Source organism: Chamaea fasciata, unplaced genomic scaffold, assembly GCF_029207755.1.
Source record: "Chamaea fasciata isolate MVZ Bird 193981 ecotype frontalis unplaced genomic scaffold, bChaFas1.0.hap1 SCAF_26, whole genome shotgun sequence".
NCBI classification, from domain to species: Eukaryota; Metazoa; Chordata; class Aves; order Passeriformes; family Sylviidae; genus Chamaea; species Chamaea fasciata.
This window is the reverse complement of record NW_027094111.1, coordinates 860966-876865: the sequence shown is the minus strand read 5'-3', so window position 1 is coordinate 876865 and position 15900 is coordinate 860966. Positions and strand designations below refer to the sequence as shown.

Genomic DNA, 15900 nt, shown 5'->3' with positions numbered 1-15900 from the left:
CGGCCGCGGCCCCTCCTCGCCCGCCTGACGCCTCCCCCGGCCGGGCGGCCATGGCGGCTCCGCGGCGCGGGCCCGGCGCGATGGCGGCCCCGGCGCCCGGCCCGGCCCCTCCGCGCCTGCCGCTGCTCCTGGCCCTGCTCGCCGCGCTGCTGGCCCTCAAGTATTACCGGGACGCGGAGGCGGCGCGGCAGCAGGTACCGGGCACCGAGCAGCGGGCACCGAGCAGCGGGCAGGGGCGGGGACGGGCGGAGGGAGGGAGGGACGGAGGGGGAATGGCGGGCGCGGCCGGGCCGGGCTGCGTGAGGGGAGGCGGCGGCCGCGCTGAGGGAGCGGCACCGGGGCCGGGGGAGCGGCACCGGGGCCGGGGGAGCGGCACCGGGCGGGCACCGGGGCCGGGGGAGCGGCACCGGGGCCGGGGGAGCGGCACCGGGCGGGCACCGGGGCCGGGGGAGCGGCACCGGGCGGGCACCGGGGCCGGGGGAGCGGCACCGGGGCCGGGGGAGCGGCACCGGGCGGGCACCGGGGCCGGGGGAGCGGCACCGGGGCCGGGGGAGCGGCACCGGGCGGGCACCGGGGCCGAGGTGGCCATAGCCGGGCTGGAGTGACCGCCAGGCACTGATGGGGCTGAGGTGGCCGTAGACCAGGCTGGAGTGACCGCCAGGCACTGATGGGGCTGAGGTGGCCGTAGACCAGGCTGGAGTGACCGCCAGGCACTGATGGGGCTGAGGTGGCCGTAGACCAGGCTGGAGTGGCCGCCAGGCACTGATGGGGCTGAGGTGGCCGTAGCCGGGCTGGAGTGACCGCCAGGCACTGATGGGGCTGAGGTGGCCGTAGCCGGGCTGGAGTGACCGCCAGGCACTGATGGGGCTGAGGTGGCCGTAGACCAGGCTGGAGTGACCGCCAGGCACTGATGGGGCCGAGGTGGCCATAGACCAGGCTGGAGTGGCCGCCAGGCACTGATGGGGCTGAGGTGGCCGTAGACCAGGCTGGAGTGACCGCCAGGCACTGATGGGGCTGAGGTGGCCGTAGCCGGGCTGGAGTGGCCGCCAGGCACTGATGGGGCTGAGGTGGCCGTAGCCGGGCTGGAGTGGCCGCCAGGCACTGATGGGGCCGAGGTGGCCGTAGCCGGGCTGGAGTGACCGCCAGGCACTGATGGGGCCGAGGTGGCCATAGCCGGGCTGGAGTGACCGCCAGGCACTGATGGGGCTGAGGTGGCCGTAGACCAGGCTGGAGTGGCCGCCAGGCACTGATGGGGCTGAGGTGGCCGTAGACCAGGCTGGAGTGACCGCCAGGCACTGATGGGGCTGAGGTGGCCGTAGCCGGGCTGGAGTGACCGCCAGGCACTGATGGGGCCGAGGTGGCCGTAGACCAGGCTGGAGTGACCGCCAGGCACTGATGGGGCTGAGGTGGCCGTAGCCGGGCTGGAGTGGCCGCCAGGCTCGGGGTGGCCGCTGGGGTTGAGGTGACCACCAGGCATCGGTGCCAGGCTGAGGCTCTGCAGAGCTGTGGGGGTCACTGGGGGCTGAGGTGACCACAGGGAGTGGGGTGGCCGCCACCAGCTGAAACCACCACGGAGCTGTGGTGGCCACCAGTGACCAGCAGTGACCCTGGGTCCAGCTCCTGGCCCTGCTCTGGGCTCTCCTCATGCTCCTCTCCATCTCCAGCTCCTCTGCCAAAGCCTCTGAAGGTCACTGAGAAGCAGCAGAAGAAGGGAGGGCGTGAGCTGGAGAGCAGGAGCGGTTTTTTCTGGTGTTTGTGTTTGGGGTTTTTGTTTTAAACGAGGCTGATTGCCTGTTTTTCATCGTAATCCATGTAATTCCAGTGGCTGCAGGGGCTTTGGAGATCTCCTCTTTGTGCTCCCCTGGCTCTCGCTTCAGCCCTGAACATCTGAGGAGGTTCTGGGGAAAGAGCAGATTTCTCCTCCTTGATACTCCTCTAGTACAAAAAGAAGTATTTTTAAAGGATATTTTTAAAGGACGCCTCTTTTCTTTGTCTTTTCTTGCATTGCAAGAAAGGACAAATGGTTTAAACAAGTTAATTAGAAGATTTTTTTCCAGCAAGAACAGGAGGGTGAGGACGTTCTCACAGCCTGACAGGTCTGCTGGAAATTTGGTGGTTTTTTTTTTTTCTGGAGGACAGGCAGACTGTTGTCACTGGGTGCTGCTGGAGAGGAGAACAAAATGTGAACAGCCCAAGATTTTTATTTTTTTTCTTCCTCTTGCTTCAAACATATGTCTTGTCTCTTCCTATGGAAATGTTTATTTAGCTGAACAACCCACTGGCAGGTGGGAGAGGAGAGCTCTTTGTGGAAACCACAGCTCTGTTCCTCTACAAAAACACCAGAACAGCTCACCCCTACCCTCTGACACAAACAGGGAAGTTGTCTTCCTTATAATCCCAGATTAAAAAGAGAAAGGAAAAAAACCCAAGTTCTGGGAGCTTTCTTTGATGTGAATGTTATCAGAAAGCAAAAGGCCAAGCCCTGACGTCTCTCTCTGCTTTTAAACATGGTTTTTGTCATCCCTGGTGTCCAGATGCAGCAGGACTGGAGTGTTCTCCGTGGGAGCCTTTGTTCCTCTGGGGCTGGGGTTTTACCTCCAGCTGGGTGGGTTCTCCTGGGTGCCTCTGATGGGTGGTCACTGCTCAGGCTGTGGGTCAGTGCAGCTGGGGGACGTGGCCTGGCTCTGTGTGGACACTGCCTTTGGGTGCTCTTCTCCGGCTCCTGTGATCCCAGCCTGTGTCCTGCTGTCCTAGAGGTGTTCCCGTGTCCCTGTGGGGCACAGCTGCCTCTCCTCCTGCCCCACTCAGGGAGGGGAAAAACAACTTTTCCCCACGCTCCAGCAATGCAAATTCCAGCCCCATCCCTCGGGGTCCGTGCCTGTGAAGTGCAGAGTGAGGAGAGGCTCTGAAGGGCTCAGCGGAGGAGCTGTGCTGTGCTCAGGAGAGCAGAGGCAGTGGAGCATCCCTCTGGAGCCCAGCACACCCAGGACAGGCGGCCCTGCCCAGGGGAGGCTCCTGCTCCCTGCCCAGGGCCCTGAGCTGCCTCCCAGAGCAGCAGTGATCACAGTGTGCCCAGCACAGGTGAGCTCTGGAGCTGGGAGAGGCTGGTGTGGCCCTGGCAGGTGTGGCAGCACCTGCAGCCAGGTGCTCAGCGGAACTGTTCCCTGTTTCCAGAGCCAGGGATGCTCATCCCCATCATTCAGGGAATAGAGGCTGGTTAACTGTGGACAGTCCACCATGGATTGTCCCTGTGCACAAACAACCATCTCCCTTCGTTTTTTCATGTCCTTGGCCACGTCCTCATCCAGATCTTCGTTCTGAGTTCTATTTCAGTCTGGCTCAGTCCTGGAACTGCCCTGGAAGGCTCTTAAGTGCTTTTGTAGCTGCAGTTGATGGGAGCAAAGCCTTCCAGGCTGCGTTAGTGCTGCTTCAGGCTGGCAGGCAGCAGATGGAAAATAAACTGGTTCAGGAGCTCTGGGGATGGTGGTGGTGCTGCAGGCAGTGGAGAGCAGGCACGGAGGAGCAGCAGAATGCAGAGTGCTTGTGCTCCCAGCTCCGGGCTTCTCTGGGGGTGGCAGGGCAAGCTGGGGAGGCTGGGGCATGTGCCAAGGGCTGGCTGGCACTGAGGGCTGCGCCTCACCTCCTCCGTGTCTCTCCCTGCTCTCACACCAACCTGGAGCTCTTGCTCTGCCTCCACGTTGTCCCTTTCCCTTCAGGCTGAGGAGTGGGAATGTCTGGGAGCATCCAGAGCCCTTCTCTGGATGTGCTCCAGGGGAGACATCGCCTTGGTGAGCCCTGTGGGGGCTTTGCAGAGGGAGAAACTGAGGCACGGAGAAGCTGAGATCCTGTGGAAGTTTCTGGAGAAAACCATGGGCTCTGTGAGTCCCTGATGGATGGCTGAGGGAGCAGGGAGCCAAAATATTCCGTGCAGTTCCAAGGCTGGAGGTTTGGAGGGGCACTGACCAGAGCCCCAGCCATGCTGGAGTGGATCCCACCACGACTGGAAGTTTCTAGTTCCAAGGGCTCGGCTCACTCCCTCTTGGAATGTGGTCCTGGCACATTTGGCTGCCTTTGTTTCACTGCACATCAGTTTATCCCAGCAGTCACCACCTCCAGGTGCTCCCAGCGTCTGCAGGTTTAGGACTAACTGCCTGGAAAAAGTGGGGCCTTTTTCTGACAAAAGGCACTGAACGTGAGCAGATGGTTCAGCTGGAATTACTCGGGCAGATGTAGGTTCAGTATCCTCGTGCCAGCAGTTCCTGGCCGTGGATCCCTGTTGCAAATAGCACCAAATCCTGCCAAGGGGCGTTCATCTTTCCCCTGGATGTTCTAGAAGGATGGGGATTAACTCCAGAGGGGCCAGAGTGGGCTTCTGCAGCAGCTTCCAACAAAATCTCTCTTGCCTCTTCTTCCCAAGCAGGAGCTGGCTCTGAAGTCCTTGGGGAATGAGGGGCTGTTCCTCTTCTCCTCCCTGGACACCAACAAGGACCTGTACCTGAGCCCAGAGGAGTTCAAACCCATCGCTGAGAAGCTCACAGGTGGGTTCCTGTCCGCCTTCCAGAGCCCTCCCTGCACTGAGCCAAACATAATGAGCTCCACAGCTTGAATTCACTGAATATTTTATCCACTTCATTGTTTTCTGGGTGCTGCTTTGGGGGCTCATTTGCACGAAGAGAGGCTGTGAAGCTTTCCATGTTGTTGAAAAGGCTTAAGCAGCAGACATCACTTTGACAAAGTGCAGTTTTTACAAGGTGGAGGATCCCATTGCTGGACTAACAAAGTACATAAGTTACTTTGTCCGGAGCTTAGAGGGGATTTGGGATGGGTGAATGCAGCAAATCCAGCTCAGCCCAGGCCGGGCCAAAAAGCATCAGTGAGTCACAGAGTCCCATTGAGCTGGGGCAGCTCTCCTGGGGGGCAGCTGTGGGAGATCATCCCTGGGGACTGTGTCAGCACAGAGCGAGTGGCTCTGCTGGTGCCAGGCAGGGAGAAGTGTGGCCGTGACAATGGACACTGGGGACACAGTTTGCTTGTGCTCTCCTGGACTGGCTCCAGCACGTGCTGGGATGGCTCCTGGGGGCTTTGCAGTCAGGGAAACTGGGAATCATGGAATGCTTTGGGTTGGGAGGGGCCTTAGAGCCCATCCAGTGTCATCCCTACCCCAGCAGGGACAGCTCCCACTGTCCCAGGCTGCTCCAGGCTCCGTCCAGCCTGGCCTTGGGCACTGCCAGGGATCCAGGGGCAGCCACAGCTGCCCTCCCCACCCTCCCAGGGAACAATTCCTGCCCAATATCCGACCTAAACCCACCCTCTCCCACTTTAAAGCCGTTGAGTTGGTCCCCTTCCTCTTTAGTTCATGCAGCCAGAGCTGGTGTGGGGATGGGTCTGAGTTCTGTTGTGTGGGGACAGCTGGGAAACTCCCAGTGCTCCTGGACTTGCCAGGATAGATGTGTAATTAAAAGGGGAGGGAGGGGAAGCAGCTGCTTGAATTCCTGTCCTTTTGTCCAGGGGTTGCTCCAGACTCAGGAGCAGAAGAGGAGGAGGCACCAGATCCAGATGGGGAGACTCTGTCCATCGTGGCCAAATTCCAGCCCTTGGTCATGGAAACAATGACGAAGAGCAAGGATGGTTTCTTGGGAGTAGGTGTCCTGCAGGGACAGATTCTGGGATAAACATGTCCGGTGGGCTGGGGACAGCACCAGGAGCATGTTGGGAGGGGGTCACGGTGCTGCTTGGTCCTGTGGGATCTGCTGTGACAGGGACCTCGTGCCCCCTCAGCGTTTCAGGGATTCAGCACACTCAGCAGCCCCGTGCCCCAGTTAGAACACTTCCCTTCCCGGGGAGCTGGGAGCAGGAATCAGAGCTGGCCCTGCCTCAGCTGAGGGCAGGAGCAGTGCTGTCACGTGGCCTGTTCCCCTCTCCTCTGTTACTCACATTCCTGAGGGCTGACACAACTGTTTGGTGGGGTATGAAGAATTTGGGATGTGAGACGTATTTCCCCCTCCTTTTCCAAAGCCTCCCTAGATCTGTGACATCACTGCACGTTGGGAAACTCCACTCTGGGCTCTGACAGCAACTTTTGTTCACAGATTTCTCACGTGGCTCTGTCTGGGCTGAGGAACTGGACAGCCCCAGCAGCCCCTATGAGTGTCCTGCTTGCCAGGCAGTTTAAAGCCTTTCTCCCTCCAAAGAATAACCTGGATCTTGGGGATCCGTGGTGGATAATTCCCAGTGAGCTGAACATCTTCACTGGGTACCTCTCCAACAACAGGTTTTACCCTCCACCTCCCAAGGGCAAAGAGGTGAGATGTGAAACTCAGACCTTGTCCGTGTATCCCTGGATTTTCTAAGGAAGCAGGAATTCTGTAGTGTGTAGCCAGGAGCTCCTGAACTGGAGGTGAAACTGAGAGCAGGCAGAAGCTCTGGGTGTCTGTCACAGCCAGGTGAGGCTGACTGGAGTAACTCCATCTTCTTTGGTAATTGTGTGGGCTCTGAGGATAGTTTTTCCCAGAGAGGGGTACTCAGAAAGGAGCTGTGTGGTCATTCCTGGTGGAGCAGTGGCCAGGTGAGCCTTCAGGTGACAACTGGGACTCTGTGTGCTCAGCAGGTAAAGCCTGGCTGTGCATCCCCTCCCCTGGCTGCTGCTGAGCCTGGTGGGATCGGTGGCTGCACTCCCACCCTCCAAAGGCTGAGGCATTGGTGCAGGCAGCCCTGCACATCAGTTTTCTGTTCTGCCTGGGCTGATGGAACCCTGCAGGCCTTGGGAATGGCACAGAAACCGTGGGAGATGGATTTATTTGTGACAGCAGCGCCTTGCTGCGTGTCCTTGGTGGCGATTAGGTCTGTCTCTGAGCTGGGTGTTAAATCACAGCCATTCTCTCCCCTTCCTGCTGGGCTGGGGGCTGGCTCTGGAGCTGTGTGGAGGAGCAATTCTCATCCTTGCCCTTGCAATTCCTTGTGCAGGTGATCATCCACAGGCTGCTGAGCATGTTCCACCCGCGGCCCTTCGTGAAGACGCGCTTCGCCCCGCAGGGAGCCGTGGCCTGCATCCAGGCCAGCAGCAGCTTCTACTACACCATAGCCTTCAGGTGGGCTGGGGGACACCCCTGGGGCTGTGCCCTGTCCCAGGGCAGCCCTGGCGCACTCCCAGCAGATTCCCAGCTCAGGATTCCTGGCACGTACAGGGTGTTCCCACGGGACACTGGGCTGGTGTGGCTGGGAGTGAGGGGAGGGTGCTTCAAGCCAAAGGTCACCTGTGCTGCCACTGTCACCATGTCCTCGTGCTGGCCATCACCCTTGGGCTGCCGCTGGCTGGAAGGGGAGAATCTGGCTAGCAAGGATTTTGTTGGATTTAGGTTAATCTGGGGGTGGAATGTCTTTCCAAGGGGGAGGATCCACGGAATTGTTTTACTGGGAGTGTTACACGCAGCTTTTGTGTGTCTGATCAAGCTGGAGGGGGGGATAAAGGGGTCTTGTTGTGTCCCTGTGTTTCAAGGAGTGATAAAGTATTTCATCCTTCCTGGATGCCCAGTTCCAGGAGGTATGGATACTGGAGATGCTCCTGATCCAGGGCATCTCTCCCAGTCCTTCACCCTCTTCATTGTGTGACATGAAAAGCTCTATAAACTCCACCTCTCCTGCCCAGTTTAGGTCCATAATTTCGGCTGCCTGGAGACAGCTTTTCCCTGCTGTCCCCTGCAGTGCAGGATCCCAGCTGATGGCTCCTCTCTCCTTTCAGGATCCACGCTGAATTCCAGCTGAATGAGCCACCAAACTTCCCCTTCTGGTTTTCCCCGGGGCAGTTCACAGGTTACATTGTCCTGTCCAAGGACTCTTCCCACGTCAGGGACTTCAGGCTCTTCGTTCCTAACAACAGGTACAGCTCTTCCCCTCTCATTCCTTGGAAAATCGGAGTGATTTGAGCCCAGCAGTTGCCTGTAAATGCATTTCTGCATCACTGAGGATCCCTGAGCCATCCTGGGGCTGATTCACGGCCCAGTGACTGTCCCTTGGTGCTGGGAGGGTGGGCAGGGACAGGCAGGGTGTGGCAGGACTGGCAGTCCCAGTGCACTGAAGTTCAGCAAGGCCTGATGCTCCTCCTGCAGCAGATTTTTTATTACTTGGAGTCTCACAGGTTAAGGTTTTGTGTGCAGAGCTCTGCAGCAGCTCGTTCCTGCTCTCTGGCAGGGAGCTGGAAGTGTTTCAGGGGGAAGAAGCTTCAAATCTCTCTGCCCATGATGGGAGTGAAAATTCTATTACAACGTTACCCTGGCTACTCAACCCCAGTGGCTCTGTCAGCACATTTCTTACAGCCAGCAGACACTTTGGGCTCTGCCAGCAGCTTTTAGCTTCCAAAAAAACCCACTTTTAAAAGTTCAGCAGGATCAGAATGTGTGAGTGAAGTGCTGGGAAGGAAGAGGGAGCAGAGACATCTCTCTCTCCTGTCATTTGACAAAGCTCAGAGGTGTTGAGTGCATTTTCCCGGAGTGCTGAGAGGGTGCCTGGGCCCTGCTCCAGCTGGGATCTGCTGCTCCTGGGCTGGTGCAGGGAGCACAGAGATCTCCAGGGGCTCTGTGTTCAGTCTGACCCTGCAAGAGGATGTTCCCATTTGTTTGGGGTTCCCAGAGCTTTGGCCCTGGGTGACTCCTGGTTCCCCTGCAGGTCCCTGAACGTGGACATGGAGTGGCTGTATGGGGCAGGCGAGAGCAGCAACATGGAAGTGGACATTGGATACCTGCCCCAGGTCTGTGCCCCCTCCCAGAGCTCCAGCTTCTCCTCAGGGGGTTGTGCTGCCAAACCCCGAGCTCTGGAACCTCTGTCACCCCATTCTTCAGAGCCTTCTCTTCAGTTCATTTCAGTACAGCAGTAGGATTTCCATTTGTCTGTGCCTGTCCTCTGCAGCTGTGTGCCTCCCTGTTCCCAGTTCTTGTGATATTTTCCTTTTCCCCTCAGTGTGGGTTGAATCCTAAGCTCTTGGAGACTTTTTTCCTTTTTTAAAACATTTCCTGACAGGCAGGAGGGAAGATGAGGAGCTGAAGCCAGGCCCTGAGCCCAGAGCAGGGTATGAACAACAGCGGGTCTGGATTTAGACACTGCACGAGGTTATTCCCCTCGTGCTAATCCCAGCTCTTGGGACAGGAAACATAAGTCAGAGTTCTGGATGCCTGAATTCAACAGGCCCATTTTCTCCTGAACTAGAGCCGTGTTTGTTTTTAATTGGCAAAAGTCAGGAAAGCAGATTTAACAGGATCGTTTCAGCTGTGCCAGAACACGAAGCACAGTGAATCTCCTGGGCGGCTTTTCCTGCTGCTCCCTCTCGTGGCTTCCCAGGGCTGAGCTGCTGACGGGAGCCAGAGCTTCCCATCAGCCCTGCAGGTCCTAATGATTAGAAGGACCTGGCGTCCCACAGTCAGTAATCTCCTCTGGGAACTTGGAGTCTCTGCATTTCCAGTCCTGTGAGCACAGCCACACTGAGGGAAACGAAGTTCCTTTCCTGGTGTTTCACTGGTAAGGTGCAGCTCCAGGAGAGCGGAGATCGAGCTGTATCTTCATTAGGAGCTGCAGGGTGTTGTTTAGGATCTGGATCCTGTCCTGGGGGCCAGGAGGAGCAGGAGAGGGCTGTGAGCAGGGTCCAAGGCAGCCTGTTCCCCTGCAGATGGAGCTGGAATCCACAGGGCCCTCCATCCCCCCCGTGATCCACGACGAGAACGGGAACGTCGTGGACAGCAGGGACCCCTCAGGGGAGCCCATCCAGTTTGTGTTTGAGGACATCACCTGGCAGCAGGAGATCCCCTGGCAGGAGGCAGCCCACAGGCTGGAAGTGGCCATGTATCCATTCAAGAAGGTAAGGAAAGGGGCTGGGCTCTCCCTGGCACGTTGCTTTGGGGCAGATTTTGCTCACTGAGCCATCCAGTGACCTGCAGAGTCCAGAGGTGACAGCCTGAGCAGCACCCAGGGCACTGGCAGGGTGTCCCAGGGCATTTGGGGTCACACAGCAGCACAGGCAGGAGCAAAGCCTCCTTGTCAGGTGTCCCCAGGATTGTACTGTGGCTGTAGGCTCATCCTTCCTGCCTCTTATCAGTGGCTACTGCTGTGATTTTGGAGCAGGCAGGTAATTGTGCTGCTTACAGATGGTTTTTCCTCTGGCATTACTTGTACAGCACCCAGGTGCCTCTGGACCAAGCTTTCCTTATCAGCAGAGAACACACAATCTGCCTGTGCCTCTGCAGCCTGCAGCCAGGCACAAATTTATAGCTCTGGGTGACCCAAACTATTTAACATGCCAGCAGCCTGTGGAGCAGATGGCTACTGCCTGTCACTGCTGCCTTGGCTGGAGGGACACGTTTCAGTGGCTGCCTTCTTGTGCCTGAGCTTACAAATGTCCCTTCAGGCTGCCAAGATGTTAATATCAGTTCCTCTCATTTGAGTGATGGGAGCAGGCTCTGTGCAGGCTCCCTCACAGCCAGTTCTCAGGCTGTTTCAGGAGGTTTTGTCATAAATACCTCGAGGCCAGATTTCCCAGCAGCTGAGGTGGGGTTGCAGACAGCCTGGCCACCCTGGTGCAGATGTTCTCTGCAGTGTGTCAGGGCAGGGCTCTGCAGGAGCCAGGGACAGAGGGACCACAGCCTCCCCAGGAGGGAAACCCGTCCCTGGGGACACCACCACAGTTGTCACTTGTTTAAATCTGCGGGTGCTGCTGCAGGTTGAGCTCTGTGTGAGTCTGGTTCCTTCAGAGCTGCTCCTGTGGGAGCTGGGCTGTTCTGGGCCTGTTCCTCACGCTGTCCCTCTGCCCCCAGATCTCCTACCTGCCCTTCACAGAGGCCTTTGAGAGGGCACAAGCCGAGAAGAAGCTGGTGCACTCCATCCTGCTGTGGGGTGCCCTGGATGACCAGTCCTGCTGAGGTGAGGGCATTGCCAGCGTGGAGGGATGGTGTGGGGAGAGCTGGGGGTCAGGGAGCTGCCCAGGAGCCAGCAGCAAACGTTGTGTCACTTGTTCTGGCACTGAGGTGCTGAACAAAGGCTGGGAGTGGGGGATTTCTGATGTGAGCTGGGAGTGGAGGATTTCTGATGTGAGCTCTGCCCAGTGGCAGCACCAGCTCCGTCTGAGACAAGCTGTGAGTCAGGTGCCTTTGTCGAGGTGGAGACGTGGCTCTGGCCTTTCCCCTTCCTGTTTCCTGCTGGGGAAGAGGCAGCATTGGCAGGGAAAGGGACGCTGCTGTCCCTGCCTTGTCCCTGGCAGCTGCACAGGAGAGGCCAGAGCCAGGCCTGGCCTTGGGGCTGTCCCATGTGCAGCTTTTCCCCATCAGTGCCTGGGAGCTTCCATGCCACAGTGGGCAGGAGGGATGGGTGGGAGGGGAAAGGTCTCTTCAGTCCTGTGTGCCCTGAAAACCCCTCAGCCCTGGGCTGTGCTGGGCAGGAGCAGCAAGTGGCACTCGGGGTGGCTTCATGGCTGACTCCTCCTGGGCCTCCTGTGCCTGGCCTGGGCTCTGCTGAGTCCTCCCTGCCAGCAGCACCTGCAGGGAACAAAAGCCATGGAAAACTGCCAGAAAGGGAGCAAAAACACAGTGGGGAGGGCTGGGGGAAGCCAGAGTCAGCAGGTGGCACCCAGCACGGTGACAGTGACCTCAGGACACCACAGCCAAGCCTCCTGTGCTTCTTCCCATGGCAGGTTCGGGGCGAACTCTCCGGGAGACCGTCCTGGAAAGTTCGCCCATCCTCGCCCTGCTCAACGAGAGCTTCATCAGCAGCTGGTCCCTGGTGAAGGAGCTGGAGGAGCTGCAGGTGAGGCTCACACCCTGCTGGGGGTGCCAGGGGCAGCTCCCTGTGCCAGGGGGGGTTTGTTCCACCAGGGAGGGATTTGTTCCACCACGGGGGATTTTTGTTCCAAGCCCTCCCCGTCCTCGGCCGCTGCAAGAGCCAAGCAGACGCCAGATGGAGGCAGGCTGAGGAGTGGCACAGTGACCCCCTTGGCTCTGTCCTGGTGCCAGGTTTAAAGCTAAACCAGATGCTTCTCTGTGAGACAGCCCTGCCCAAGGCCTCTGGTGCCATCAACCAACTGACTCCCCTGCAGCCCAGGGGACAACCAAATAACCAAATGACTGTCTGAGCCCTGAGGCTCCTGACGGAGCTTTCCCCAGTCGTGAGCCTGTGCTGTCAGCTGGGATCAGTCACAGAGCTGGAGACTCTGGGAAAGGCTGGGATCAGGCTGTTGGTGTGCCTATGATGGGGGGATTTTATTGTCTGGGGAGAAAATCTGCAGCTGAAATAAGAAAGGAAGCCTGAAAGGGAATGGGAAAAGCAGCCTGTGAGAATGGTACCAGTTACCATTACACTGCACAGCAGCTCTCTGGTTCCTCCCTCCCTCTCTCCTGTGTGCTCCCCCAGCGCCATTCTGCCACTTCTGGGCTGTGCAAATGTGTGGTTTTGGTATCTCCCTGCAGAGCAACAGAGAGAATGAGTTCTACAGCAAACTGGCTGAGCTGCACCTGGAGAAATACAACTTCCCTGTGGAGATGATCATCTGCCTCCCCAACGGCACGGTGGTAGGGCTGGGCTCTTCCCCATGGAACGTGTTCTCTGCAGGGTCTCCCAGCCTGGCACTGCCCCTTGAGCCTTTGTCCCTCTGCCTAGAATTCTGAAACAAATTGGTTTTTATTCAGAGACGGAACAGCAGCAGCTCTGGGCAGGGGCAGAACAGACCTGAACTAAGTGTGGTTCCTCACTGCCCCTGAGCTTTGGGAAGCCACTGTAGCTTTGTTTCATGCACCCATGGGCCCTTTGTGCTCATCCTTTGAAGAAAACCCTGATCAGCACCTTCCAGCACATTTTTGTCTCTCCACTCCCCAGAGTGGTCACAGCAGATGAGCCATGAGTGAGCCCACAGGCTCTGGCTGTGCTGTGCTCCCCAGCAGCCCCACTGCCCTTCCCCCCTGGATTTGGGGAGCAGTTCTGACACTTGGCAGCGTGGTGCTGTCTGTGCCAGCTGCTGGGCTGGGCTAATCCTGCTCACACACCAGCTGCTCACGCCTGCAGGGTGCCCTCGCTGTCCCTGTGGGGCTGTGGGCTGTGACAAACCTCAGTGGGCAGCGGCCACCGTGGGTCAGTGTCCCCCTTTCCCAGCTCCGTGGGGCAGCAGGACGTGTTGGAAGCTCAGGTGCTGGTTTTGCAGCAGCCCAGGCTCCATCTCCCCAGCTCTTGCTCACAGACATGATCTGAGCCTCCAGGATTTTTCCCAAATCACCTTCTTCTTAACCTAAGCAAAGGGTCAGCACCCTTGGGCCAAGACTGCACATTTTTCTCTGACTCTGAAATTCAGACCTGAGTTCTGGTTCCTGAATTAGCATTTGCAAAGGATTAAATATTCTGTAAGAGCTGTTACAGTCACCTCTGTCCTGGCTGCAGGCCAAGGCAGCAGAGGGGGAATTGTTCTGACCCTTAGAAGTCTCCTCTCATCTCTTTTCTTTGCCAGGTTCACCACATCAATGCCAACTATTTCCTGGACATTACTTCTATGAAGCCTGAAGATGTTGATAGCAGCATCTTTAGTTTCTCAACCAATTTTGAAGACCCTTCAACTGCAACTTACCTCCAGTTCTTGAAGGAAGGGCTGCACAGAGCAAAACCATACCTGCAGCCCTAAAAACAGGCACCTGAATACCCCACTGAGATGGCCAAAGACTTCAGAGATCTATTTTGATTACAGCCAGTCCTTCTCATCTCCATGGCAGACGTTGGTGTTGAACTGCAGGCAGTCCCAGGCCTGGATCTTGGTTTGAGGCTGAGTTCCAGCTTTACACAACCTGCCCTTTTCAGTTCAGGCACATCTTTTACAGGAGTTAAAATACTTGAATGCATTCCCAGTGCACGTGCCTGGGCTTGCCACCCACCCTCATTTCTTTGCAGCTCCTTTAAGACTGTTGAAAGTGGTGTAAATGTAGAATTGCTGATCTCCAGGACTAGCTGAGTGCGGGGAGCAGCACCCGACCCATCCCGACCGAACACTCGTGGTGAGGACACAACCAGCAGCCCTGGGCAGCTCTGGGCAGTGGCTGACAGTGACACTGTGTGTGACAGGACTGTGGCAGCCCTGAGGAGGAGCTGTGTGACCTGGTGGCCTCACTCAGGCGGGGTGTGTGCCCCTGAGGGTGGCACAGGGACGCCAGGAGTGGGCACCGGGACGTTGAGGTTTGGTGCAGCTCAGAGGGCTCAGGTGAGGATTGGTCTGGGAGCCCCCAGGGGCTCCCCCAGGCTGGAGGACACAGCAGTGAGCAGTGTCCCACACACCCATCCATCCCTCCCCAGCAGCTCTGGGAGCTTCTCCCTGTGACCCCTTGGAACTCTGGTGCTCTGGGCCCTGTTTGAGCTTCCAGGTCGTGCTGGGTGAGGAACCATGAAATTCCCTCTGGGAACTGCCCCGAGAGCATCACCTGGGTGAGAACTGGGCTCTTCTAAAAGCCAGAAGTACAAAAATTCAGGAATTTTTTCCAAAGAGATTGTTGAGACATGAAGCCATTATCCCTTATCAGAAGCCACCCTGAGCAGTTGCTCCTACTCGGTGCCAATGCCTGCATACAGAGTAGTAATTTGTAGAAGGAAAAGTTAAGTGAAGCAGGTTTGAAGGCATATTCCACAGACTTGTGAGGATAAAAAGCATCTTCAGTAGCCGCCTGCAGCCAGCCCTGCCTGGTGATGCATTTACTGCTCTCTGAAGCACAATTTTGTTGGACCAAATTGAATTAAGGGAAAAGCCTTTTTTTTTTTCTGACGAGGTATTTTCATTCCTGGACTCCAGGTCCTGGGAGGAGCCTGGGGGTGGCAATTACCATGTCCCCAGCCTTCCTGCCCATACCTGAGCCTGGAGACTGAGCTGAGCTGCACCTCTGGGCTGAACCAGTGCCACTTCACTAATTGCTCTAGTGAGGTTAATGACCGACCCCGGGATTTCTCAGTGTTGGCTCTGTAACTATGCATTAGCTCTGCACTTTCCCGCACTCGGGTGTGACCGGCCGGGCTCTGGCCGTGCCGGAGCCTCCAGGCAGCGCCGGAGACTCTTCCTGCCATCCCCTGCGGGGCTCCGGCTCGGGGGAAGCCTTTGGGATCCCCCGGAGACCTGTTCACCCTCCCCTGAGCTCCCCGAGCGCTCCCGGGAGCGGCCGGGAGAAGGGGACGGGTCTGGACAGTGGCACCCCCGAGCTGGAGCAGCCTGGGGGATCCCAGGGGACCCTCCTGTGTCCCTTTTCCCGCTGTTAACCTGCCAGGCCGCTCTGCGGCTGCCCCTGCGCTGCCGTGGGGATTTCATCCATTCGTGCCAAGCGTTGTGCGTGTTCCCCGCCCGTTCTCTGTGTGATTTCCCTCCGGGGGGAGCGGGTCCCGCTGCCGCCCCTCCCGCGCCTTGTGACGCCCCGGCCCGAAACCCGCGGCGGGTCGGGGCCGATGCCGGCCGGGAGGGGCTGCGGAGCGGCCCGGTAAAAGCATCCGTGATCATCCTCCAGCTCGGCCTCCGCTCTCCTTCCTCCGCCGGGGCTGCGGGCGGGCCGGGGGGCGCGGTGCCCGGCACCGGGGTGTCCCCAGTGTCCCCGTACACCGGGGTGTCCCCAATGTCCCCTTACACCGGGGTGTCCCCGTACACCGGGGTGTCCCCAATGTCCCCTTGCACCGGGGTGTCCCCAATGTCCCCTTGCACCGGGGTGTCCCCGTACACCCCTTACACCGGGGTGTCCCCAATGTCCCCTTACACCGGGGTGTCCCCGTACACCGGGGTGTCCCCGTACACCGGGGTGTCCCCAATGTCCCCTTACACCGGGGTGTCCCCAATGTCCCCATACACCGGGGTGTCCCCAGTGTCCCCCATGTCCCCCCGCACCGGGGTGTCCCCAATGTCCCCATACACCGGGGTGTCCC

General features: G+C 58.2%; 1 protein-coding gene across 1 annotated transcript; it reads left to right on the top strand.

The window, feature by feature from the left end:
• Nucleotides 1–50: 50 nt before the first annotated feature.
• On the top strand, nucleotides 51–15490 carry SELENON (selenoprotein N). The gene is made up of 12 exons (XM_066204690.1): nucleotides 51–194; nucleotides 4421–4538; nucleotides 5509–5639; nucleotides 6090–6302; nucleotides 6964–7088; nucleotides 7739–7876; nucleotides 8662–8743; nucleotides 9656–9844; nucleotides 10797–10902; nucleotides 11669–11781; nucleotides 12441–12542; nucleotides 13469–15490. The coding sequence occupies exons 1-12, from the start codon at nucleotides 51–53 to the stop codon at nucleotides 13637–13639; spliced, it is 1632 nt and encodes a 543-aa protein (XP_066060787.1). The 3' UTR covers nucleotides 13640–15490.
• The last annotated feature ends 410 nt before the right edge of the window (nucleotides 15491–15900 follow it).